Source organism: Mandrillus leucophaeus, unplaced genomic scaffold (assembly GCF_000951045.1).
Source record: "Mandrillus leucophaeus isolate KB7577 unplaced genomic scaffold, Mleu.le_1.0 Scaffold169, whole genome shotgun sequence".
Lineage (NCBI taxonomy): Eukaryota > Metazoa > Chordata > Mammalia > Primates > Cercopithecidae > Mandrillus > Mandrillus leucophaeus.
The window spans coordinates 507,912-533,208 of NW_012101687.1; the positions used below are offsets into that span (position 1 = coordinate 507,912).

Consider the following 25,297-nt stretch of genomic DNA (forward strand, 5'->3'; position numbering starts at 1 on the left):
GTTTTGCTCACTAACAAAAAGAGACACACTGGCTGAAGTGCTCCCTTTTTCACTAGATGTTGTTTTATCTTCCTGTGGTGTCTGGAATTACTGTAGCCATTGTGTGACCATGAGGCGGATATCACTGACATTGTGAGGAGGGCAGACATTGGCCCTGATGAGGTAATTATGCCACTGACTTGACCAACATGGAACCACTGGAATATAGACTCCTTGTTACGTGAAACAATAATTCCTTTATTGCATAAGGCACTTTTATTTGTGGGGTTTTTTTTTGTTTTTTTTTGTTTTTGTTTTTTTGCAGCTGAAAAATTCTTTCTGATACAGTTAAGGGAATTCATGTCTAGTCCCCAAAAAGTGTTTTGGAGATTTGAAAAGATCATGATTTCCCACGTAAACAATTTAGTAGGTGAGTTGAAGGAAGCCACTGCTGAGACCAAAATTCGTTGCCTACAAGATCAATTGGAAGAAATATCTCAAAGCACAGAGCAAAAACACAAAGAGGTATAAATCATGAAAGAAAAATTAAGAGACTTGGAAGATAGATGCAGGAGGCTTAACATGCAAATAATCGAAACTTTTTTGGGAGACCTATAGAGCAACTCAAATCTACAGACTGAATAGGCTCACTAAATTCTACATACGATTAATGAGCAAGGTAAAGCCTAGTAAGATAATATTCCCGAACTTTAAGGATAAACACAAAATCTTATAAGCTTCCAAATTTACAATAGAAGTGTCAGGTTAGCATTAAGTTTCTCATTTGCAATCCCGGAAAATAGAAAGATAGCTGGATAATATCTACAGATAACGTCTACAGGAGAGGAAGGCAGAGTGGAGGAAAATGAGAGTTTTCCAAAGGCTTTATTTTACTTGGGTGGGAGGAAAGGGAAGCAGAAAAGGGAGGATATAGCATCTTGATATGGAAGACAATGGGTCTTTATGGAGGAAATGGTATCTGATTTTCCAATAACAGCAGATAATTCTTTGTTTGTAAGCATACACATACAAAAAGGAAAATGATGTAATAATGGACAAGAATGGAATGAATAGGAATTTCATCTGAGTAGCAGAAAAAGGGGGACAAGCACAACATAAAATGGATAAATATAAGGAAAAATGAAAGGAAAATAGGTATGTCTCTTGTTAAGTCAAATATGAATGAACTGAATTCTCCCATTACAAGACAGATTGTCAGAGATTGGGTTAAGTTCTAGTTATTTGCTACTTACAAGAAGCAAACAAAGTATAAAGAAAGCTTTGTGGTTAAAATATACTAGGCCAAGGCAAACAAAACAGAAAGCAGAATGGCAATATTAATATCAGGCAGAGTGAAAATTAAGCTAAAAAGTGCAGAAGGTAAAGGGGAATTATATGACAATAAAAAGGTACTATCCATGAACAGTACAGAGCAATCATAAACCTATAGGAATAAATTAACGTAAATAATAAATATATGAATCAGAACCTTAGAAATGAAAGAAAACTTGATTTAAAAATACACAGTTATAGTGGATAACTTTGATCTCTCTGTCAGATTGAGATATATGTGTAGTCAAACTAAATAAGGATAGAGGATAACCAAATAGTACAATCAACTTTTTTTATAGATGAAATATCTTTCAAATAAAAAACATCTTTCAAATAAAAAATATAATTTTATATTCTCATGGAACATTAAAAGATGATATGTCATGTGTGTGACTACAAGGAAAATCTTGAATTTTAGAAACTAGAGATTTTGTATGGGCTGTATTTTTATAATAATCCAATAAAACTAGAGATAAATACCTAGCTCTATGGGATACAATGAACATTAAACTTAAAGGAAACGTTGTAATCTTGAATACCTTCATTATGATAGAAAAAAGTGAAAAATAAAGGAACTTTATAAAAAGAACAATAAAATGCTAGGAAGATGGGAATAAAGATAAAAGCTAAAACTAATGAAACAAAACATCAAACAAGAGTAGAAAGAACAAAGAATCCAAAGTTGGTTCTTTGAAAGATCAAAAAAATAGATTAACTCATAATAAACCTGATTAAAGAAAAAAACCTAGAGCAGAAATATTTATGATATTTATGAAAAAGAAATACAGTAGTAGATACTTGCCTTTCCTGATATAAGACCAGTCTATAAAGCCACCATAATAAACTTATATTGGCATAGGGATAGACAAATAGATTAGTAGAGCAGACTTGTAGATAACAGTGTAAACAACAGTTTTTAAACATGGTATTTCAACTTAGTCAAAAATGAACAGTTTAAAATTTGTTGATAGCCCAACTGGTATTCTGTTTAGAAGAAAATAAAATTATAATATTATAGCGTATACTTAGTGAAATTCCTGATTAAGATCTGAATGCAAAACAAACATCTTATGTGAAAATATAGGATACCGTGTGTATAGTTCAGGGGCAGGAACTCTTTTTAACCAAGGCTGGTAGCCCAGAAACCGCAAAAGAAAGGGACAGGCATATTTGAATAAAATAATCAAAAGCAAAGTCAAATACAGAAACAATAGATATAGAAGAATAATTATAATGCAGATGTTAGTAATTAATATCTATAATTTATTAAGAACTGTTAATCAGTTAAGAAGAAAACAGCAACTAACCCAATAGAAAATGGACAAAGAATATGAAGATGCAAGTTCCAGAAGAGCAAATTCAAATCGCCAACATTAAGAGCTGTCTACCTTACACATAGTCAATGAAATACAAATTTTGTTTAAATTAGCTACTGGTAATAATTTACTGGAAATTTATAAAAACTACAACACCTATTGTTGCTGAGGGCATGGAGAAAAGAGTATTTAACTGTATTAGTTTTGGAAAGCTATCTAGAAATATCTATTAAATGCAAAATACTCTTTGTCCTAGCATTTACCCTTTGGCCTAAGAATTTGTCCCATGATGATAGAAAATTCCACCAGATGTAAGACCATATATGCAAGGATATCATTGCCCTGTGTTTCATAGAGAAAAAACAGTTGGAAACACAGTCATTCAGGAGAGAGTTGCACAGTGGAATATTATGCAGCTACTAGAACATTTACATTTATGTATATGTAGATATCTATTATTTTGTATGGCTATACAAACATGAACAAAAATGTGGTAGAACCTTCTTTAGGTTGTTAACATAGGTTTTCTATAAGATGGGGAAAAGGACCAAGAAAAAAGATAATAAAGTTTGTACTTAAGATGTGTATGATATGTTCACAATTATGCATTTATATGTGGTTAATAAATGTGCATATAAGATTTTTAAAAAGCAACAATGCATCATAACATTAAGGTATCTTGGAGGCCAGAAACCAAGGGAAACATCAGGGACTGAGCAAAAAGTTGAGATTAATTGAGAGGTAAAAATTGTGTGAAACAGCCATTACAAATAACAATGAATAAAAATTTAATAATACCTTCCTGAGACTTTTGTAATTTTTTAAACACTAAAAGGAAGCCAAATATCAAAAGACTATATAATGCTATAATAGTACTACAGTGCTTTATGTTTGTGGATACTGACTAAGGCTTCCAAACTTTCGTGCCACCCAAACTAGATAAGATCAAAGAGATCTCATAGGTGCCCACAGTATACTACCAAGAAATAGTAACCTATGGTTACTCTGGTCTAGTGACATAAGTAGTAATAAATACTTGCGAGGTGATGTTTATTACAAATATCTGAAATATAGAAATTGATTGATTGTAATATCATTTTCACAATTTTTGTTAATATTTTCTTCAGCCCCAGGTTGGCTCACTTATTTAACAAGTTATCTATTTAAGGCCTACTGAGTACTAAGGGGCTATATCTTTTGCCTATTAATAATTTACCATTTAGTGGAGTGAGACTTAAATATTACTGCACAACTGACAAAAGAATACGTCAAAGTGTGGGTCATGGATTATATTATGGGTATGCTTGGACCTTTATTGAATTTCATTTTTTTTTTGATAACAGAGGTCCAGTGGACACATTAAAATATGACTACAGTACCATAGTGTCTTTGCCAAATTTATCCATCTGAGATTCAACACTCTTCATGTGATGACATCTAATTTTAACGCACTTTAAGCTTGTCAGTGGTCAGTTTCAAAGCCATTGAAACCGTCAGATTGCAAGGGTGCCTGGTACCTACAGGTCTTGTTGCAGGACCCTGGCTCTATGAACTTAGTTTAGTTCTCTGAGGTATTCCTAGAGCTGTCAATATGAGGAGTGATAAGTAGGTTACCTTCATTGAGGTTTCCTAGAATGTAGGCAGTTGTTTGGGATTTAGAGAAGACTGTCATCAGGTGCCAAACTCTTCAATAAATATTAATAGATTACCTGGAGACTCTATAACTAATTCTGTTACAAAGACTTGTATCTGTGTATTTTAAAACCAAAGCTAGTATTGTCTTTAAATTCCAGATTTCCAGGGTAACAGGAATGTATATAGAAAATTCATTCAACCAAAATGCATTTGAGGAGTTTGGAATACACCGGGAACAAAACAATTATCTTTCCCTTCCTGGAGCTTGCATTCTAGCTGGGAAAATAAAGGAGACAAAAAGCATAATAAACAGTTACGGTATATTGGAAAGTGATACGTATGTGACAAAGTAGAGCATTGGAGGTCGGCAAAGATTTCCCTAAAGGATTTTAAAAAGAAGGGGTGGTAATAGAATATGCTTTGGTTCGATGTAGGTTCCTTCATGCCTTTTCGATGTAATCTGTTTTTTTAAATTAATATATTAGGGAACATACAGTATTTTCTAAATTGCTTCAATTTTGCCATGTGTCTGCCTGCCACAAAGGCAAAACACCATTGTCATGTAAACAATTCTAAGTAATTATTTTGTCCTAAAATATTTGTTCTTAATAGCTTTTCTGAGCAATCTCTTCTGTTTCTAAAGATAGTTGAAAACAGTATTTTCAAGAATGGTTTTCAGAATTTAAATTTTAGTAGGTGGACTAAGTTTTGATATATCATAAAAAGGTGTTGTAGATCAGTGAATGATCATAGAAGATTTATGAAAACAAGGAAATTCAGGTTGTAGTATTTAAAATATATATACTAGAATAAAGATCTAAAGCCTATTCAGAAGTTGGAGAGGTTTCAGTTAGAGAAAAATGTCAGGAGAAAGTTTAGATAAGGGAAAGAATGTTGAGACTTAACTGCCCCTCAGAAGTAATCTTACATTTTCATCAGGTACATATATTTATGAGAGGAATTACTCTGACATTTTTGATAAGTACCCAACCAAAAAATGTAAGTAATAGTTTGTCTTCGAGTCCCAAATAATGCTTTGTAGTGAATAGCCCTAATTCAGGACTGCAGTTGAATGGATCATTATTTCATTTTTAGTCTGAATTGCATGTTGCTGAGAGTAGAATCTGTATTTCTTTGAATTTCCCCATCCTATATCTCACTTTGTATTTTTAAGGGCAGTTAAGCACAGTAAATAATCTTTGCTCAGCAAGCAACCCACATCACCATCTTCCTGTCTGATGTAGCTAATAAATTCTAAGCAAACTTCAAACTCCTTGTGAAGCTTCCTAATGGATGCCTCACTGGACTGAAGAGCTTTTGGAAGCAAAATAAAATAATCATCTAAAGTTGAATGTTTTGGGATCAAGGTTACTAGGTCAACACTAAATTTAAAACCATTTTGAGAGACATTTTTTAATGGCACTTAGAAATTATGGCTAAAGATCAGGCTGTTACATGTGATGTGGCTCAGGTCCTTTGATGCTGAAGGTCTACAACTGACTTCTGTGTAAGATATATTTTTAAAAACATTAACTGTGATTTAAAGTAGCAAGAGACAGTGTTCAGGCCAGGGAAAATAAAGTCTCCCTCTCCAGGTTTTTGGTTGAAATGGTTTGAGTTCAGTAATTTTATTGAACCTGAAAAAATATTATTAATAGCTGCCTTCACAAAGGGAAATAGGGAAGCTGGCCCCTGTCAATTCCTGCTTAGGAGTTGCTGAGATATTTTGAGATTGCAAGAAAACTGTGGATGAAATCCATACCAATTAGAGATCCTGTGTGTTTGGAACCATTTAAAAATGTTGTGCAGGGCTCAAAGGAATTAGTAAAGCTTACTGCAGTACAGCTACATTATTAATCTCCAAAGAGAATAGATACCAGATGTTCACAGTGCCCAGGGACACCTCAGTGTTCTTGACAGTCTTAGTCGTATCGTCCTTAAATAGATTCAAATGCCTGAAATGATTATGGGTGATAAGGCTACACGGTTTGTACATCTGAACTAGTTAATCATTTTTTGAAGAAGTGCACTATTTTTGATAGGCAGGAAAAGTAAACATGATAAATTTGATATTTATAAAAAAAATCTAAAGTAAAACAGTAGAAATTGTTTGCCTAGTTTAAAAATTTTTTTTTCAGTTGACCCAGTGATAGTCATATTCAGGCTAAGGGATTCTTTTTGTGTGTGCATGCTTAAACAGAATAAATTTATTTCTCTGAGTTCTGGAGGCTGGGAAGTCCAAGATCAAGGAGCTCACTGATTCAGTTCCTAGGGAGAGTTCTCTATCCTGGCTTATAGTTAGTCATCATCATTTTTTTTTCTCTGATTTTTTATTGTGGTGAAATACACATAAGAAAATTAGCATGTTAACTGTTTTTCGGTGTACAGTTCAGTGGTATGAAATACATTCACATTGTTGTGCAACCATCGCCACCTTCCAATTTCAGAACTCTTTTCATCCTATAAAACAGAAACTCTGGACCCCTAAATAATAATGCCCCTTTCCATCTTCCCACCATCCCCTGGCAACTATCATTCTACTTTTTGTCTCTGTAATTTTGACTGCTCTAAGTGGGAAGTTATTATCTTTTAATTAAGTCAAATATTGTAAATAGAATGTAAATAATGAAATATGTGATATTTTCTTTATAATTCATTTAAGAAATATTTCCATGAGCTTGGTGTTGACATTGTAGTAGTTAATGAAGTAATCATGGTCTCATAGTACTTAGTGAAAGAAGCAAACATCAATCAAAAATTACCCATATAAGTAAATAATTGGAAACCATTATACATGGCTTGAAAAAAAAGTACTACTGGGTGCTGCAAACATGTTTGACCTGGGAGCCTGACCTAGAATGAAAGCTCTGGATTAATTTCTCCAGACATATTGACTGAGCACCTACTTTGTGTCAAAAAACAAAACAGATTACAATGGTCATTTAAAGCATTACAGCCATGACTCTCAGTTTGGTGGACCGCAAGATATTAGGAACAACAAACAAATTTAAAAAATATAAAAATAAAATATTCTTGTATTCTTCCTTCAAATATGGCTTCTGTTCAGTATCCTTTGGAGCATTTAAGTAATGCTTAAGATTTTTTTAACAGGTCTAAATATTTTTATGTCACTAATTTTATTGCAAAAATTCCATTAGGAAAGTAATATTGTGACATTTGAACACTTCAGAAAACACAGAAACATCAGATGAGTGATAGGGACCTTAATTCCAAATACCTTAAAATAAACCTCATTGTGTTCTTCCTGTAGCCTTCCTTCCCTGCAAGCTGTAAAAGAGTAGTCTCTGTTCACTGTCTCTTCTTCACTATGCTTTCCAATCTAATACTCATTGTTGAAATCTGCAGTGTCTCTCAGGTCTTACTTAACTTGTCCTTTCTGTAGATTATGTGACTGCTGTCTGTCCTCCATCCTTAAGCAATTTTCTCTTTTTTCAGACTCTGTCCTGATTCCCTTGTCCTCTTCCTATTTCTTGAAATGCTCTCTTTTCTTTTCCTCTACTGACTCTTATTCTTTTGCTCAACATTTAAATACCTGTCTGGTTCTCCTCTCCCTTTATATTCATCCCTCCTACATATCTTTATCCAGGACCTTACTGTCTTTTATGTTTTGATGACTTTCCAATCTGCATCTAGAGCTTGGCTCTCATTTCTGAGCCCACATATTCCTTTGTCTCCTAGATCCACAAGAAACTGATTTTGTTATTTTCTCTGTGAAAATGTATCTCTAGCATGATTCAGCTAGTTACACAAGCTGGAAACCTAGTAATAATGTGATCCTGCCCTTCTTCACTGCCCTACATGTACTGCAGTCGCCAAAATCAGTAAATTTTGCCCTCTTGATTGCTCTGTAAACTCTCTCCTACTTCCCAGTCCCGTTAAAGCTTCATTATTTCTGTTCCAGTATAGTCTCTCATCTGATGTACACGTTTCCATGTTCCCTCTTATCCCGAATGCCTCCAGCCTGCTTTCAGAACCATTTTTCTAAAATACAAATTTGATCATGTTACTAGGCTGCTTAAAAGCCTTCAGGTGGACCCCAATCATCATTTTATCCAGAATGCCCCTGGCAGCAGTGCCATCACCATTTACAACTACTGAGTTCCTGGACAACTAGATGAGAAAGCAGGGCAACCTGTTAACCAAAATAAAGTTAATTTTTGAATAGTACATTGCATTTAAATTTTATTTGCATTTTTATCTGCATGAATTTTTAGAGTCTATAGGTTTATGCTAATTTTATGTATATTCCAAATTCCCTACTTTTCAAGATATATATATATATTTTGGTTTTTGGTTTTTGTTTTTGTTTTTTGAAACAGAGTCTCACTCTGTTGCCCAGACTGGAGTGCAGTGACACGATCTCGGCTCACTGCAACCTCCACCCGCCAGGTTCAAGTGATTCTCCCACCTCAGCCTGCAGAGCAGCTGGGACTACAGGCATGTACCATCACGCCCAGCTAATTTCTGTATTTTTAGTAGAGATGGGTTTCACCATGTTGGCCAGGCTGGTCTTGAACTCCTGACCTCAGGTGATCCACCTGCCTCAGCCTCCCAAAGTGCTGGGATTACAGGTGTGAGTCATCGTGCCTGGCCAAGATAAGTATTTTAAGTATCATTTTTTATTTCAGATACCTCTTAATAAAGCTGAATGAAGCATGGGAGAATGTTTGCCAAAACCAGTGATTTTCTTTTTGTCATATTTACTCTTTGTCTGAACTGAACTAGTTTGCTTCTTGACACTACTGTTTGTTTGAAGTAATGAAATCATGTCATCAGCATAAAGGGGGCACGTCCTTATATTTGCAATGGCAGGAGGGAAGAAATACAAGAAATTCTCAAACAATACCAAGCAAATATAAACTTGAAAAGTGGTCTAAGAAATTCCTTTCCACTGAACTAGGCAACGAAGAGACCATCCTAACCTACTGATTCTAACTCAGATGCCATTGCAGTTGTCATAAAAGTTTGTGTTAATCTCATACAGCTAACCTATAATCCATTTTTAGCCACAAAGTGAAATCTGAGCCAGTTAAAGTTGCTAAAACTTGCACTGATTTTGATATTTTTATCATTAAGGCTTTTAAAATGTAATTGTAGTTAGTAGAAAAATTACGATGCCTCAAATTTGTTGCTTCTTCAAATAAAATATTAGATCAAGAGACTAATGTCTGCAGTTTATTAAAAAGAAATCTTACCTTCTTATTCAAGATGATAAACTGAGCATACATGTTTGTTTCCCCTCTCTCACAAGAGACCTCTTTCAAAATGAGAGTAAGAAAAAGAAGAGGAAGAGTAGAAGGAGTAAAAGTAGAAGAAATCCATTGCAAAGAGAATTGGAGTGGAGTAGGGAGCCTTGAGTAGAAAAGGAAGCTCAAAGTTTTCCCAAGAAAAAAAAATGGGTGGAAATGCATTAATGGGTATGACCGATTAAAGAAAGCTGCAGCCCAAAATATGTACAAAAGTTGTTGCAGATGCCCAGCAGAATTACAAAAAGGCTTGGAACTCAATTCTTCAATTTGCAAGAGCAAAATGGGGGCCTGACAACAAGATGCTTAACTGAAAGTCTAAAGAACAACTAGACTAGTTTTATATTTTCCTTATCTTTGTATTTAGAATGACAGATCATTAGTTACCCACAAGAAAACAAGCCTGGAAGACTGCTCTCTTAAGATATTAAACAGCCTGTCTGGGATAATTGGGGCTGCTATTGAGGTGTTGATATTCCAGAGTAAACCATTCCCCATTGACGTATTCAGGGAACCCCAGGATGAAACCTTGTCCATCAGCAACTGACGACAGCAGTCCTGGAGTTCCCAGGCAGCTTTTATATTCAGAGGAAAGGCTGGCTAAGGATACAAACCCATACTACATCTAATAGCAGAGAAAACCTCCATCAGATGTGTAGGATAACTGACCTTGCCTTCATGTTTATATAGGAACTGTTGATCAAAGATCCCCAAAGACATATGAAGGAAACCAAGAACTTGAAATTTAAAAATCAAGATAAGGAGAAGAATTGCCCCAGAAGGAGCAGAGATATTTTAGAGAATCATAGAAAAACTAAAATAAAACAACTCTCTAGTTAATATTCTCAGGAATATTTGAAAAGATACTTTGTTTATAAAATAAGATGATATGGTTACCAAGAAAGCCAGAGATCAACAATAATGTGAAAAAATAAGTTGTCAAAAAAATACCTAGAATTCAATGCCATTTATATAAAATTCTAAACATTTGAAACAGTATATATTGTTTCTGGATATAGACATATGTAGAAGATGAATCAAAATCAGTGTGGGAATGGTAGGTAAGTAATTGTCTTTGGAGTACCAGGAGGCATAAGAGTAGGGAATAAGGTTAGAGGCAGATCTGCTGTAATTGTTGGAGAAAGAGGGGAAGAAAGAAACCTGAAGCCAATATAGAAAACAAGGTAATATCTGTGAAACCTGGGCAGTGAACATCTGTTAAATTGTGGACACCTAGTCTATTATTTGTATACTTTTGCATATGCTTGAAATGTTTGTAATTAAAAACTCAAAAAGCAAAACTTTGAATACAGAAGTTTGTACAGTTGTGTAATAAAGTCATAATCCAAACAAAAATAAAAAGAAGCGTGGCATGCCTTTTAACAAGTGTTGCTGTGAAAAAATGGAAAATTAATTTAATTTTTGGTCTCCTAGGATTGCTTGTTGCAGTAAGGATTTGACAGAATAATACAAATAATGTTGCTTAATTTTCAACTCTTAGAATCTATAGAAAAGCACGGAAGACTTAATTATGGTTGGTCTTTGGAATGGGGCAAAGGATAGGTGGAGGGAAGATGAGGGTGCCAAGGAAGATGAGAGTGGGGAGCCGAATGCTGTTATCTTAAGCTACTAAATATCTACTTAAGCTAGATATTCATGCATTTGGTTGTTCATTTATGAGATAGTTTTTTTGGAACACCTTTTATGTAGCAGGCACTTTTTTAGTTTGTTGCCAATGCAGTGGTAAATGAAACAAACTCTCTGCTTTTATTTTTACTTACATTCTAGTTCAAGAGGCAGACATTACCCAATGAGGTTTTCAAGAAATTAAAAATAACCTAAGTATTAAAAGATTGGAAAGGGGAATGGAGGGGAGATTATGTAGGTAAGAATGCTAAATCTTAATCTTTCATAAGAAGAAATCAATTCATAACGTCTAAAACGTCACTGTGCAATGATGGAAATATTCTATGTCTGTGGAAATCTTGGTGGGAATATTCTATATGTGTATCTGTGCTGTCTAATATGGTCACCATTAGCTACTTGTAGCTGTTGAGAACTTGAAATGTGGCTAGTGTGACTGAGGAACTGTAATTTTATTTAAATTTAATTAATTCAAATTTAAACAATGACATGACTGATAACTACTGTATTGGACAGCACAGGTTTAAAATGAAATAATCAAGAGACAGCAGCATAAGCATATTTTTAAAGAATTAAACAGAAAATCTATTTATCATGGTTTCCTGTGGGTATGGCGAAACTGACAGGGAATGTTTCATTATGAGCCATCTTGTTTGATTTTCTACCACATGCACATATTTGGTTGATTACCACTTAAATTTTTGGAAGACTATATTGCAACCAAATGGGTCTTTGAAGGGGAATAAAGAATCAGTTTTTAAGTGAGATACAAGTTATACTTGAAGCATCAGTTCAAGTGAATATTAAATAATTTGGCAAGAGTCAGGGTTGTAAGCTTCAAACAATTCTTGTTAGCAGGGGGACTACACAGAGAGTTGGATTATTTATTTTGAGTTAGGTGATAAGGTAAATTGTGATCAGTAAGGTTAGCAGATTCCAGCTACAAATAATCCGAATACTACAAATTTTGAAATATGGCCTGGAATTAGAGAGCTGTGAGGACTGATACACACACAAATAAGGACCTATACCTCCAGCTTGTCTCATCAAAACTGTGCTAAAATATGTATCATCATTATTGAATCATCACCCAAACCCAGTGGGATTCATTGTGTTCAAACTTACTTTACATTTGAAAATAACAAAACATGTGTAATTACCTTTCAATTCAATAAGTTCTCATTCATGAGTAGTTTCTGCTAGGTTCTACAGATGAGTCATGTAGCTGACTACCAAGGTTTCTAATTTTTATTTTAGGGTGGGGAAGGATTAGGGGAAGTGGAAGCTGAATAGCAGTTCTTGTTAAATTAAGAATAGGACAATGAGGGCCACATTTTCTAGACATGATACAGATAGAATTGGCTTCAACTTGTTTACACTCTGTTGCTAACTTTAACAACATGTTTCACAGATTTTTTTAAAGAAGGTGAGATTGATTGGGACGGAGAGCTAAGAAAGTTTTCCTTATGAGGCAGTTGGCATGAAGCATTTAGAATTTGTCAACAGAATACTACTGGAGAGCTATGCCATTATTCAATTATGGGTTGGAGGGGGAATAATTATTTATACTGCAATCTAAAAAAATCCATTCTAGTGTAGATGATATAGCAAGCACCAAAGAAGCTACAACAACTAATCTGGATCACTTGCTCTTATATTTGAGACGAAGATGAGCATATTCTGGAGTTGCTTCACATGATATGAGTAGTATGATATTATATCTGCAGATGAGTGTGGCCTGATAGATGAATAAAATTGAGGCAGAACTGCCATATTTCAACCTGCCTGCTTCAGTTGTACTACATATATTTATTTGCTATCTAGAGATGGGAATTCTTTGAGGGGTGAAACTATTTATTGAAAATAAGGCATCCTTGATAATAATTGGCTAATATCTAAAATGTACAGTTTATATTATTTGAAATGAAATTATAATAGGCCTAATCCAGTCTCATCAAATAGAAACTAAGGGATGTATTGGGGGTGGGGTGAACTGACACTGCTTATACAGGTTTTCACATGACTTTCCTTTTAAAAAGTGCATGGAATGCATCCAAAACAAATAATGTTTTGTTAGAAGACCAAAAGGAAAATCCTAGAGAAAGGAGGATGGATTATCTTTCTTTAATGTCAAAACTGACAAACACACTCCCCTTCCCCCACCCTTTTGCTCAAGATAATTTTCTCAACAAGACGCAGATTGCTTCAGTCTTTGCCTATCACCCTTTGAAGCACTTTCCTTATTATTAGGAGTGGGGGCAAGGTTTCCTTTGAGGATTTTTACAGCAGTGAAGAGCTCCTTCTTTAAATACTTTCACATGATGAGGGAATTCCGTTTTCAAAGTGCTGTCATCACTGTGGCTTCCCTGCCATAAGACAATTTATTATTGTGGGAAGGTCTTTCTTAGTTTGATTGTCATTAAGTACTTACCTTTCTGATGTACTCTTTGTATAGAATGTCACTTTTTCTGAGAAGTCTAGCAAAGCAACTCAGCATTCTCCTTTGTTAACCTTATTGGCCAAGTTAGTCATGATTCTCTTTTGAAATGTGTGTTCCACCACAGGGAGTTACAGTCTCCAGTGTGGTTTTTCCTGTCCATCTCCACTAATCAAGATTTGGGTTGACATATTGAATCTTCCATTTTGAAAACTGCCATCTCTTCTACAGGGCAAAGGGAGATTGTGAGGTTTCGGGAGTTTTGAAATATCTTTATTTATTTTTATTTTTTGAGTGTCTCTTCTAATGTTTAAATAATGCCGTGGTAAACAACAAACTATTCAAGCATCAACAGTTTCCCAGAAACACTGAAATCTTTTGAGACCTGCACTCTGTTTCAACCTCCCTCATCCTGCTCTATTCTTGAATATAGTTTTCTGGAAAATCCTGTGCATATCTAATTCAGGTAGAAAAAATTGAGGAAGAAAGTAGAACATGAGAAGAGAGTCCTAAAGTCAGAGTATTCATATCCTAGTTTTGGTTTTGCTACTTACTGCCTGTGTAACCTTGGCAAATAACTTATCTTTCTCCTCCCTCCCACCCCCAAAACCTTGTAAAATGAGTGAACTATATGAACTTCATGTTTCTCCTCTCCTAAATACACAAGAAGTAAACCTCTCCCCTACATAAAGAGGCTTAATTACAGTGATTGAGCCAAGTTGGGTACTGCAGTGAGAAACTAGCATTGACATTTCCTAATTTAGTCTGTAAGCAGTATGATTTTATTCTTTCTCTTTCTTGTGGAACTCTCTGATGTGCTGTAATTGTTAATCTCATTTGCTTATTTAAGGCTAACTGGAAATCAGTTTAAGAAACATTTGAGTTGTACCTTTGTACTGGACACTGTGTTAGGCAATAAGAATACTCAGGTCAATGAGGTTAGACTCTGCCTTCAAGGTGTTCACTAACTAGTTAGGGAGGAAGGCATGAAAATAAATTACAAATCCAGGGTGATGTCTAGAACAAGATAAACAAATATAAGATGCAATGTAGCATAAAGGAAAAATATATGTGTGTATATCTATTTCTCTATACCTATTTTGAATTCTAGGAATAGGACTATGTGGTGCTGGGGTAAGGTAGCTTTATAGTAAATTTAACACAACAACGAAACTCCTAAACCTGTTTGCCTGTTTACTACTAAATCAAGTGTGTCCCTCCCATAATATTAGTTGCCTTAAATTGCAATTAAATGAGTTATGCCCTTGAAGGTTAAAAAGGAAAATACAGAACGTTTTCTTTCTTTTCATAGATAAATGACTTTATTTTTCAATGTCCTCAAATATCACCATTAAACCTGTTTTCACTAGCAATTGGCACTTCTATTATTAACAAAGAAGAACCCCTAAATGTGTCAAGTAACCATTGTGAACCAAATATTATAGCCTGGAATATATTGAAATTCTCTTTAGAATTTAGAAAATGGGAAGATACTCATATTCTTAAGAATACTAGTATGTCTCAGCATAATTAATTTTTGTGAAAGGGTATAGCCTGGAAGGTTAAGGTTTTCCTGGTGCTTTGTAGCAATTTTGAGCTCAAATCAAGGAATTAGAAAGTGTTAAAACTCTCGGTGTTAAATCTAGCACTGACTATCAATACTATACTCTTGCACTGTGGGAGATGAGGGAGCTTGGGGGATTTGGCCTAATCTGATTTGTTTTGTTTGAAACTGCAAATCATGTTGTTGAAGTTTGCATTCTGTTTTCTTTCAATAGATGTATTACCACAAAGCACCAGGTTCTTAACAGGCTTCTTCCTTTCTGCAGAAGTAAATTTGACTTGTGAAAAAGAAAAAAAAAATGCACCAGCACTTCAGTAATATCGCCCCTCTTTCATCATTTTGGGGATTCAGGCTTCAGCTCAGTAACTCCAGACATATTTTGGGAAAACATAAAAACATGCCATAAAAACATAAAAACAATAAAACCTGACTGTACACTCAAAACATTTGTACAATCTTATGATCCATTTACCATCAAGTTTCTTAAAGTGTGCATGTATTTTTAAAATCACTAGAATAAATAAAAATTGGAACTAGATGCTCTTTGAGACAAGGTGCTACCCAGAGATGTCTGAGAACTGATGCTCTATGAGTCGCCTGTGAAGTGAACAACCTTCTTGCCCATAAAAGTAGATAGATGCTATGATTTCCAGATAGCCCTTGTTCCAGGAAATTAGATGAGGATGGTGACAACAGGATAGTTGTTTTTTTAAAAAGATATTTTAACTATCTAAACTAAATACTGAAAAAGCTTGCTTTCTAAGGAGACATGGAATAGTTGAAAAGTTAACAGCCAGACCAACTAATTGTGTTTTGGAAAACATCATAATGGAAGATTCTTAGTGCTTCAGGGCCATGCCCAGTGACTCTGAAGACAAGAGAAAGAGTGGTGAGAGAGAACCTTCTAAGTTCAGGGATGCTTTAGAAAACTATTGGATGGTCTAAGAATGTCTCATGAAGCACCAAACCCCAATGCAACTGTAATCTGAATGTGAGGAAGGGGTTAAAAAATTACTGTACTCTTGTAAAATATATTTTCCTTCAGCTTTTGACCTTCCTTTTTTTCAGGTTGAAAAGTTAAACATACACTAAGGATTTTCATTATTTGCTTAGTATTCTTTAAAATGCATTCTAACCCAAGGCTATGTAACTCTCGTCTCTGCTTTGGTTCTTGTGCCTGCTGTGCCCCAGGTTGGCCTTCATTCCACGATGTGATCAGTTCTGAGGCAATCACATTCACAGATGACTTTTCCTATGGGATGCACAGGGTGGAAACAAGCTGCTCTCAGGTGAGTTCATCCTTTCTGAAAAACCAATACGCTGCTCCCTCTGCATTGCAAACACTTTCAGGACTCCTGGTTATGCTAAATATAGCAACTAAGGCCAAGTGACTGGTCACAAGAAGGACAGACAAGGTTGACGAAGTCTATATGAAGTCCGAGGGATGCCTATGTTCAGATGTTTAGCAAGTCTAGTGGAATGTTAAGGCCGGCATGATAGCTCATGCCTGTAATCCCACACTTCGAGAGGGACGAGTGGGGAGGATCACTTGAGGCCAGGAGTTCAAGACCAGTCCGGGCAACATAGTGAGACCTCGTCTCTACAGAAAATATTTTAAAACTTAGCAGAGCATGGTAGCATATGCCTGTAGTTCTAGCTACTCAGGGGACTGAGGCAGGAGAATCGCTGGAGCCCAGGAGGCTGCAGTGAGCTGTGATCATGCACTGTACCCCAACTTGGGCAACAGAGCAAGACCCTGTCAAATAAATAAATAAATAAAACTCCAGCCTGGGGAACAGAGCAAGACCATGTCAAATAAATAAAATAAAATAAAATAAAAGCCAGTTACTGGCTTCACCACTATTAAACAAAATCAGTGGTAGGAAAAAATCATCTTCAATTGGCTCGGTAAAGTGAAGAGTGGGCTGTTCCTGGGGCATATGAAGATTCATTATGTGGCTTTGTATAACCTGATATTTTTGATAATCTCCCTCTCCTTGCAGTTCTGTGTACCCACTGTTCAGTCAGAATACCTCTAATGGCAGTGATCCAAAGACAATCAAGGAAGACCTCAGAAATGGCTTTTTTTATGTGGGTGTGAGGAAGGTGGTTGAAGAGAGGCTGTGGGAAGTGAAAGTTCAGTGGTAGGTCAGCTATATGAGATAAGGTAATTCCTTTTTTGCTTCTTCTCATATACAGACATCCTCATTTCCAATAATTTTCTAATTAGTTCTGTCCATCTGCTCTAACCAAATTAATGCTGGCTCTAAGGAAACAAATGAGCATGTGTTGAGGAGGAGGCAAAAATAGTTAATCTGACATCCACAGTCGAGATACTTGAACTTGTGGGTATTTTGTGCTTAAACACAGAGACATAGAATTTCCATCTACATGGAATAAGAGCAGCTGCGTATTCTATGGATGTCAGTCTTGTTCTTTTAATCTGCTTTAAATAAGTGAAATGTAAAAGTTTGCAATATTGTGGCATTGAAAGTTATTGACCCCACAGGGTATTTTGTTGGGGAATCTGTTGGACATATCAGAGGTACAGGGGCATGATCAGGCAGCTGTAATAGCAAAGTGATTTCCATATGGGCCTCCCTCAGCATTCTTTACCTGCCCTTTATCCATTTTTCTTTAACCCCCTCCACCAGGCACAAGATTTTTAGGGAGTAGGTGGCATATTTACTACCAAGTAGGGAGGGAGATTGGTTTGAACCTAACCATCTGATGAATTTTTGTTTTTATTTAAAAAAAAAGACTGGCAAGTTTCCTGTCCTCCAAGTGTGAGGACTACTCTCTCCCTTGAAAATTAGACTTCCTATTTTATCTGAATCACATTTTCAGCTCACTCTTGTTTCTCAGAATGGAGTCTCTGATGGTGATAGTGGAACTTTCTAGTGCTGGGTTTCACCCACAGAGGGTCTAATGTAATTGGACGGGTTTAGTGTGGGGAGCAGCATTTTTAAAAGCTCCTCTGGTTAATGCTCACAATAACCTTCTGAGGTAGGTACTTTTTTTTCTCTGTTATGTTACAGTTGAGGAAACTGACGCACAAAGAGAACAATTAAACTTGGGTCAGTTTATGTGGATTTAAGTGGCGGAGCTGAGACTTGAATTAGGGTACTCTCCAGAGCTCTTTATGGTGCCCAGATAGATAGACAGCTTGAAAAGAGTCATTAAAATTTAAAAATCCCATGATCTTCCAGCAGTTGGCTTAATGCAATTTAGTTTTGGGGATTTTTTTTGTTTGTTTTTTGTTTGTTTTTGAAATGGGATTTCACTCTGTCGCCCAGGCTGGAGTGCGGTGGCACAATCTTGGCTCACGGCACCCTCCACCTGCTGAGCTCAAGCAATCCTCTCACCTCAACCTCCCAAGTAGCTGGGATCACAGGTACGCACCACCACACCCAGATAACTTTTTGTAATTTTGGTAGAGACGGGGTTTTACCATGTTGCCCAGCTGGTCTTGAACTCCCGAGCTCAAGTGATCCACTCGCCTCAGCCTCCCAAAGTGCTGGGATTACAGGCATGAGCCACCGTGCCCAACCTGCAATTTACTTTAAATTCAATTAAATTTGATCGATGATTTTATAACTGTCACAAAAAGGTAAACTATAAGTAAGATGGCTCACATTAATTTGTAACTTAGGTACACAGTATTTAGTAAACCTCTTTTAAGACTTATCATTGTTTCTTTTCCTTTTCAAGCTACAAATGCTGTTACATGATCGTTTTTTTCTCGTTTTCACTCAGAACCCATTTTCAAACATTGAATCTTATGAAAACTAAATTTAAAAGCCACAGAAAAATGAAGCATAAGATATTAACTTATGACCCTACTCTCCAATCTCTTTGTGACAAATTCTTATAATTCACTGTTGGAATAAACTTCTTTCTTTCTCTGTGCCAGTCACAGAGATAACATCAGTAATAGTCTAGGAAAGATCATTATTAAGATGTCCTACAGTGACCCAAGAGAAATGAAACCCACAAACAATGCCAAAATTAGGCAACATTCCTAAAAGAAGTCAAGCTAAACCAAGCATAGCTGTTGGCCCCGCAGTTAAAGCCCAAGGCGACTGTTCCTGTTCTTTCCTAACAGTTGTATGATGAACCATTACTGACCTGCTCCCTTTTGACTTCTTTTTCCACAACCTTCACTTCTCATATTTAGAAAGTGTTTGACCCTTTCTTAAATAGAACTCTTAAATTTAAAGAAAAGAGGGAGAGGAATTTGTTCTGCTAAGGCATGTATGAAAATACATACTTTGGAATAAAGTAAGTTCCACGTAGGAGAGAATGAGGTTCCAGCACTAACGAATAGTATGTGTGCCACACACTTGCCCTTGTGGATGGAGGAGGGGTGTCTGCCACCTAAGCACAAAAACAGCATACTGAATTCAAGTGGACTGGGTATCTTTCATTTCAATTTCTCTGTCTTTTATTTGTGTGTTCCATGCACATTTACTTTCCTTTTGTTTTACAATTTTCTTTTTTTTTAAATTTTCCTTTTTCTCAGCATCTTTTTTTACCTTGACTTGATAAAATAAAAGATTTAATAGTTCCCATGCTAGAACAGTCACCTGTATTTTACTTCCTAGTTTCTCATTTTAGCACTATTTTTTCATTATCTCTTTATCTTTTTTTACCTTATAGTTTTTCAGTTCATGTAGTCTCTTCTCTTGCTCAGAACTTCTCCCGTTTATTTTATTTTATTATTTTTTATTATGCTTTAAGTTCTGGGAAACATGTGCAGAACGTGCAGATTTGTTACATAGGTATACACGTGCCATGGTGGTTTGCTGCACCCATCAACCCGTCATCTACATTAGGTATTTCTCCTAATGCTATCCCTCCCCTAGCCCCCAATCCCCCGACAGGCCCTGGTGTGTGATGTTCCCCTTACTGTGTCCATGTGTTCTCATTGTTCAACTCCCACTTATGAGTGAGAACATGTGGTGTTTGGTTTTCCGTTCCTGTGTTAGTTTGCTGAGAATGATGGCTTCCAGCTTCATCCATGTCCCTGCAAAGGACATGAACTCTTCCTTTTTTATGGCTGCATAGTATTCCACGGTGTAATTGACAAATGGGATCTAATTGAGGTAAAGAGCTTTTGCACAGCAAAAGAAACTATCATCAGAATGAACAGGCAACCAACTGAATGGGAAAAAATTTTTGCAATCTATCCATCTGACAAAGGGCTAATATTCAGAATCTACAAAGAACTTAAACAAATTTACAAGATAAAAAACAAACCCATCAAAAAGTAGGTGAAGGATATGAACAAACACTTCTCAAAAGAAGACATTTATGCAACCAACTTCTCCCATTTTTTAAGGGTTTTATTTTATTATTTATTATTATTATTTTTGCTGGTGAGATAATGTGGGAAACTTACCTGGTTTGCTCTCTTTCTAAAATTATTGTTGTATTTTTTATTTATGTGGCTTATCTTTTCTCTGGACTGAATTGCCTCAATATGTTTTGTGTTATAAAAAATCTATTAGATGCTTTTAGTGTGTTGTAGACATTTTCTGTTGGATATGTTATGTGGTGTATTTCTCTCCTTTTGGTAAAGATGGAATATCTAAATACAAAGAACCTTTAACTGCCAGCTTCTACAAATGAACTGAGCTTTCATGGACAAAACGTAAATCGACTCAACCTGATCAGCAGTTTGGCAATATGGCAATATTTCATTGTTCTTTTGGTTCCTACCTAATTCTCACTTTAGTGCTTAGGATTCTTTTTTTAAAAAAAATTGTGGTAAGGATGACACCATGCATGCAGTGAATTAGGCTTCATATTTGCATAGGAATTGTAGACTCATTGGGAGCCAATATCCTACCACCTCTTTACAGTACATTGTAAAGAGGTTTGTCCGTGTGTCCAGTGGCTTCTCAGATAATGTTTTTAGTAAATTTTTACTGATAGAGTTAAGATTGGTTCAGTCCTGTCACTACTTTTTCTAGAAGTCTTGCAGTGAGGTTCTTCTAAAAGAATTGTTGTGTAGGAAATAGCACACTGCCTAATCTTTGCATTGACAGCACTGAAAACAAGCAAGGGTGGGAGAGATTCTTCACTGTCTTCATTATAATTGCTGCCTATGGGTACCCTGTTATATTCTGATTTTGGTTGCAATTGTATTTGTTCTCTTTTGTTATTCCACCTACTGAATTGAGGAATTACATTTCAGTTATCTCTTCCAAAGAGGATCTTCATCTTAAATTTACTTACTTTGGTGGGCACATGTATTTTCCCTCCAGCTACAGCCATTTTGTAACAATTTTCAGCCATGAAGAATTTTCCTTAATTTAACTTATATTTTCAACTAGTGATAAAATACATCGCTTCTATTCCAGTTTCACTGACTACTATGAATAATTATTTGACAGCCTCTCCCTAATCCTCCAACCCCAGCCTGTTAAGCAACACTTTGTCAGGAGTTTAAATTCAGTGCAAAGAGGTAAGATTTCCACAGTTTAACCTGTAGTTCAGTGAAGTAAGTTCCTTCTAGAATACGTGGGGAATTCGTCCCTCTTCAGATCAAAATTCTACATCTGGAGCAAATGGGAGACTAATAAATCACTTAACTTTTTGTAATATTCTTTGCAGAAACCATCGGATCTCTGAAATTGCCCGTGTTGGAGTCTATTTATGAGTTCTGCTATTACTGCTTGAGTCTATGGTGTAGTCCCTTAAGTTTGTTTAAGATCATTATTAATTTGTTTTAAGTCAGCGAAATCAACAGAAAGGTAAATATGCACCAATAGAAAGTATTTTTCAAAAGTTAAGTAGTTTTTGGTAAAAACCCCAAACCTTATTAATCTTCTACAGATGACAACTCACATATTGCTGATGATTAAAGATACACATATGTTACAATAGGGCTTCAGACTCACAGCCCATCTCTCTTTTTCTTGATCTTTCAGTAAAATCATAATGCTAAACTGGTGACTTCACAGTCATTTCCTTGGCAAAAGATTAATATCACAAGCACAGAGGAAAAAAGCCCCCACTTACACACAAGTGTCTTCAATAACACTGGGAGAAAATAGAATACTACTGGCAAAGTAAATTGCTTTTCTTAAAACTTCCCATCCTGCCCCATGTGCCCAAGTGTAAAAGCTCTGCTTTGAAAATGCTTCATTTCATAGATCAAACACTTAAGAGAAAATGACAATAATAAAGCCTGAACATCCTAGGAATAGCTAGGAGAAAAACCTCTAAGACAGTGGGAAATACATCAGTGCAGAAAAATGTAACTGTGTTGAATACACTATTTGTGTTTCTTATGTATACAATTGAGAACTGCAGTCAGATTTTAAGGAATTATGTTAAATTTGATGCTCAAACACTTATTTTAAGGGGGTCCTTTCCCTTGGTTCTCTGCAGATTCTTTAGCTGCCAGAGTTTCTGAGTAGGAGGTTTAGGTGACAAAGGATTCTTGTGAGAATTCAAATTTTTCCTTTTAAACAATCATCTGATGCTCTTCAGAATGAAGACCAGAAGATTCAGGTACATTTACCTGGGAAATAAAGAAACACACAACCATTAAAAATAACGTTCAAAATGCACACTAAAGATTCTATCCTGAAATAAATCATTAACAACAGGTCTCAGAGATTTCTTCATCGGGCAACCAGTTTATTTCAGTTACAACCAATTGTACTGAGAGACCCTAACACATTGCCAGTTGGCTGGGGCCTGGGAGGCAGAGCTTGCAGGCAGCTAAAAGAAACAATGCATCCTGGCAACTACCATTTATCCTCCCAGCTTTCCCAGGACTAGAAGCTGCAAAGAATGGGCTCCATGCGCATCCTCTCAGGAAGGAGCCTTTAAGGCTTGTGCGCTTTTCAAAGAAACCAGGTAACAGTCCTTTCTGGGAGACTAGGTTTACCTGGGAGGAGGCACGAATGGTACTGCATGGTTAGGCTTCCCTCAGACAAATGACTTTGTTGGCAGTGGGGTGGGCATGTATGTGGTGCCACAGATACGGATGAACACCTTTCTATGTTTTGAGATGATGCTACTCCCTCAGTAAGTTAAGGCTGCTGTGAGTCTTCCAGAACACCCTGTGACAAGTATAATGAAGCCATAACTATCATTTTCAGGGGACTCAATCTGTTTCTGAGGATTTTTCTACCTCCATCCTCAACCCATATATTTGTTAGCAAATGGTTTTCATTGTCTTTTTCTAACTATAATTTCTCTTCCTCACTTCTCCTTTTCTTTTGCCTTGTATTAGGGACACACCTAGAATCAGTGTTTTCCTTTCTATTTAACCAGAATACTAGTTCCAGATTAGCAAATGAAACTATAGGTTGAAAACCCAATTCAACAGATTCAATTACTATAATTTGGATTTTTTAAATATGATTTGGGAAATTAAGACCGTATAACTTATTCTTAAACACCTTCAAATATATCCTTACTATGCTTTATTTTTGGTGTAGAATAAATAGAAATATTTTCTAAAGATGCTCAAGAGATTATTAGCAAAGGCAATATCACTTATTTTTCCCAGATAGCTGCATTCTCTCATTAAACACACACACACACACACACACACACACACACACACACACACACCCCCCTAAGGCTTGTAGGTATATGAAAACTTCATCTCTTAACTGCCAAGTGTTCCAAGTGCTGGAGCTGCATCTGAGATCAGTAATTGTGCACACACACTGGTCACTGAGAGCACTAGTTCCCGTTGAACAGCACCTTGACTATTTTGGCAGGCAGAAATGGGTGTTTTCCTGTGTCCATTGGGCAAGCATATGTATTTTTACTGGTTCATCTTAGCTGTGGATACCTAAAAATTTGGCATCAATTGTTTATAGAAAGGAAAAGCAATCTGAGCTGTCAGCCTTGATATTACCTAAACCTGCATAGAATGTGGTAAAATAATACAAGATTTGTTTTTTAGGCCTGTTTCATATTTTCTAGGCAATAGATCAAATCAGTTCAGGGTTCATTTTTAGCTCTTTAATAAACTGACAGAGTTTGCTGGCAGTGAAATGAGAATGCACTTTTAACATGGAAGTGCCATACAGTCAAAGTTGCTATTTCTGCTATTTATTAATAACTAGGGAACGCTTGAGAATTGAGCTTAGCATGTTCAACAGCGAAACTAAGATTCTAGTGCTTTTCATTGTAATGAGCGCCTTCCCTCATTTTTCTCTCTTCATCTCCATTTGGTATCTCAGCCCCAGTCCCTTGTCAATTCATACTCTTCCCTTGAAACTTGTAAGTGTTTTATACACCAAACCAGCACAGTGAGAATTAACGAATCATTGATATGCTTTTTCTCTCATACTCTTACCTAAATCATGACTCTTCCCTGTCCTCAAAATGCCCTCCCCTAGAGATACACTTCCTCCAGATCCTTATTCCAAAGTCACCCCAGGTAGGCCTCTTCTCACCACCCTAACATTTCATATCACCTTCCTTTTTTCCTCCCTTAGCATTGCTTTCTACCTTCCATGCTTTATAGTTCACTTGTTTTCTTGTGTACTGTTTGTCTCTCCCACTAGAATGTAAGCTCTATGAGGCCAGGTATTGTTGCCTGTACTCCAGAGTGTACAACAGTGCCTGGCATATAGCAGGCACTCCATTAATAAGTGAATGAATGGAAGTCATTTACCCCAGGCTTTGGCTTCTTTGTTCCATGATAAATGATGGATTTTCACAACCTGCTTGAATATGGTGCACCAGTGTCTCCATTTCCTTCGCCCTGTCCCTGCTGGAAGAGGGTAGTAGATATCTAAGTGTGACATGTACCTTCATTTCCTGGAGCTGAACCCAGCATCAACGCAGTTAGTGTAGGGGTATTCACTGAGCCAGCCTTTTTGGAGAAACTTTCTTTGGGTTGGATTTCTCTCAAACACCAACATGATGCTCCTTCTGCCTCTGTCTAGACCTTATGTCTCTTCTTCCCCAGCTTTTTGAATAGTCAGTAAACTTGATTTTAGCTAAACAGCTTATTCCTTTTCTTTATATTATAGTTCATTTGGATAAAGAAGCCAACATGACACTCTACTTATTGGAAGCCAGGAAAAAAACAATTGTGTACGCTAGAGATGTTTCATTTTGCTACATTTGCAGCCCTGGTGAC

At 36.1% G+C, this 25,297-nt stretch overlaps 1 protein-coding gene across 3 annotated transcripts in view; it reads left to right on the forward strand.

Annotated features, from left to right (window-relative positions):
• Positions 1 to 25,297, forward strand: part of MSRB3 (methionine sulfoxide reductase B3) — a 185,731-nt gene that overhangs the window by 156,123 nt on the left and 4,311 nt on the right. For all 3 annotated transcript variants that reach the window (XM_011976564.1, XM_011976563.1, XM_011976565.1), the window contains one exon: positions 16,366 to 16,463. In XM_011976564.1, the coding sequence (XP_011831954.1) occupies positions 16,366 to 16,463 (98 nt within the window). The remainder of the gene's footprint in view (positions 1 to 16,365; positions 16,464 to 25,297) is intronic.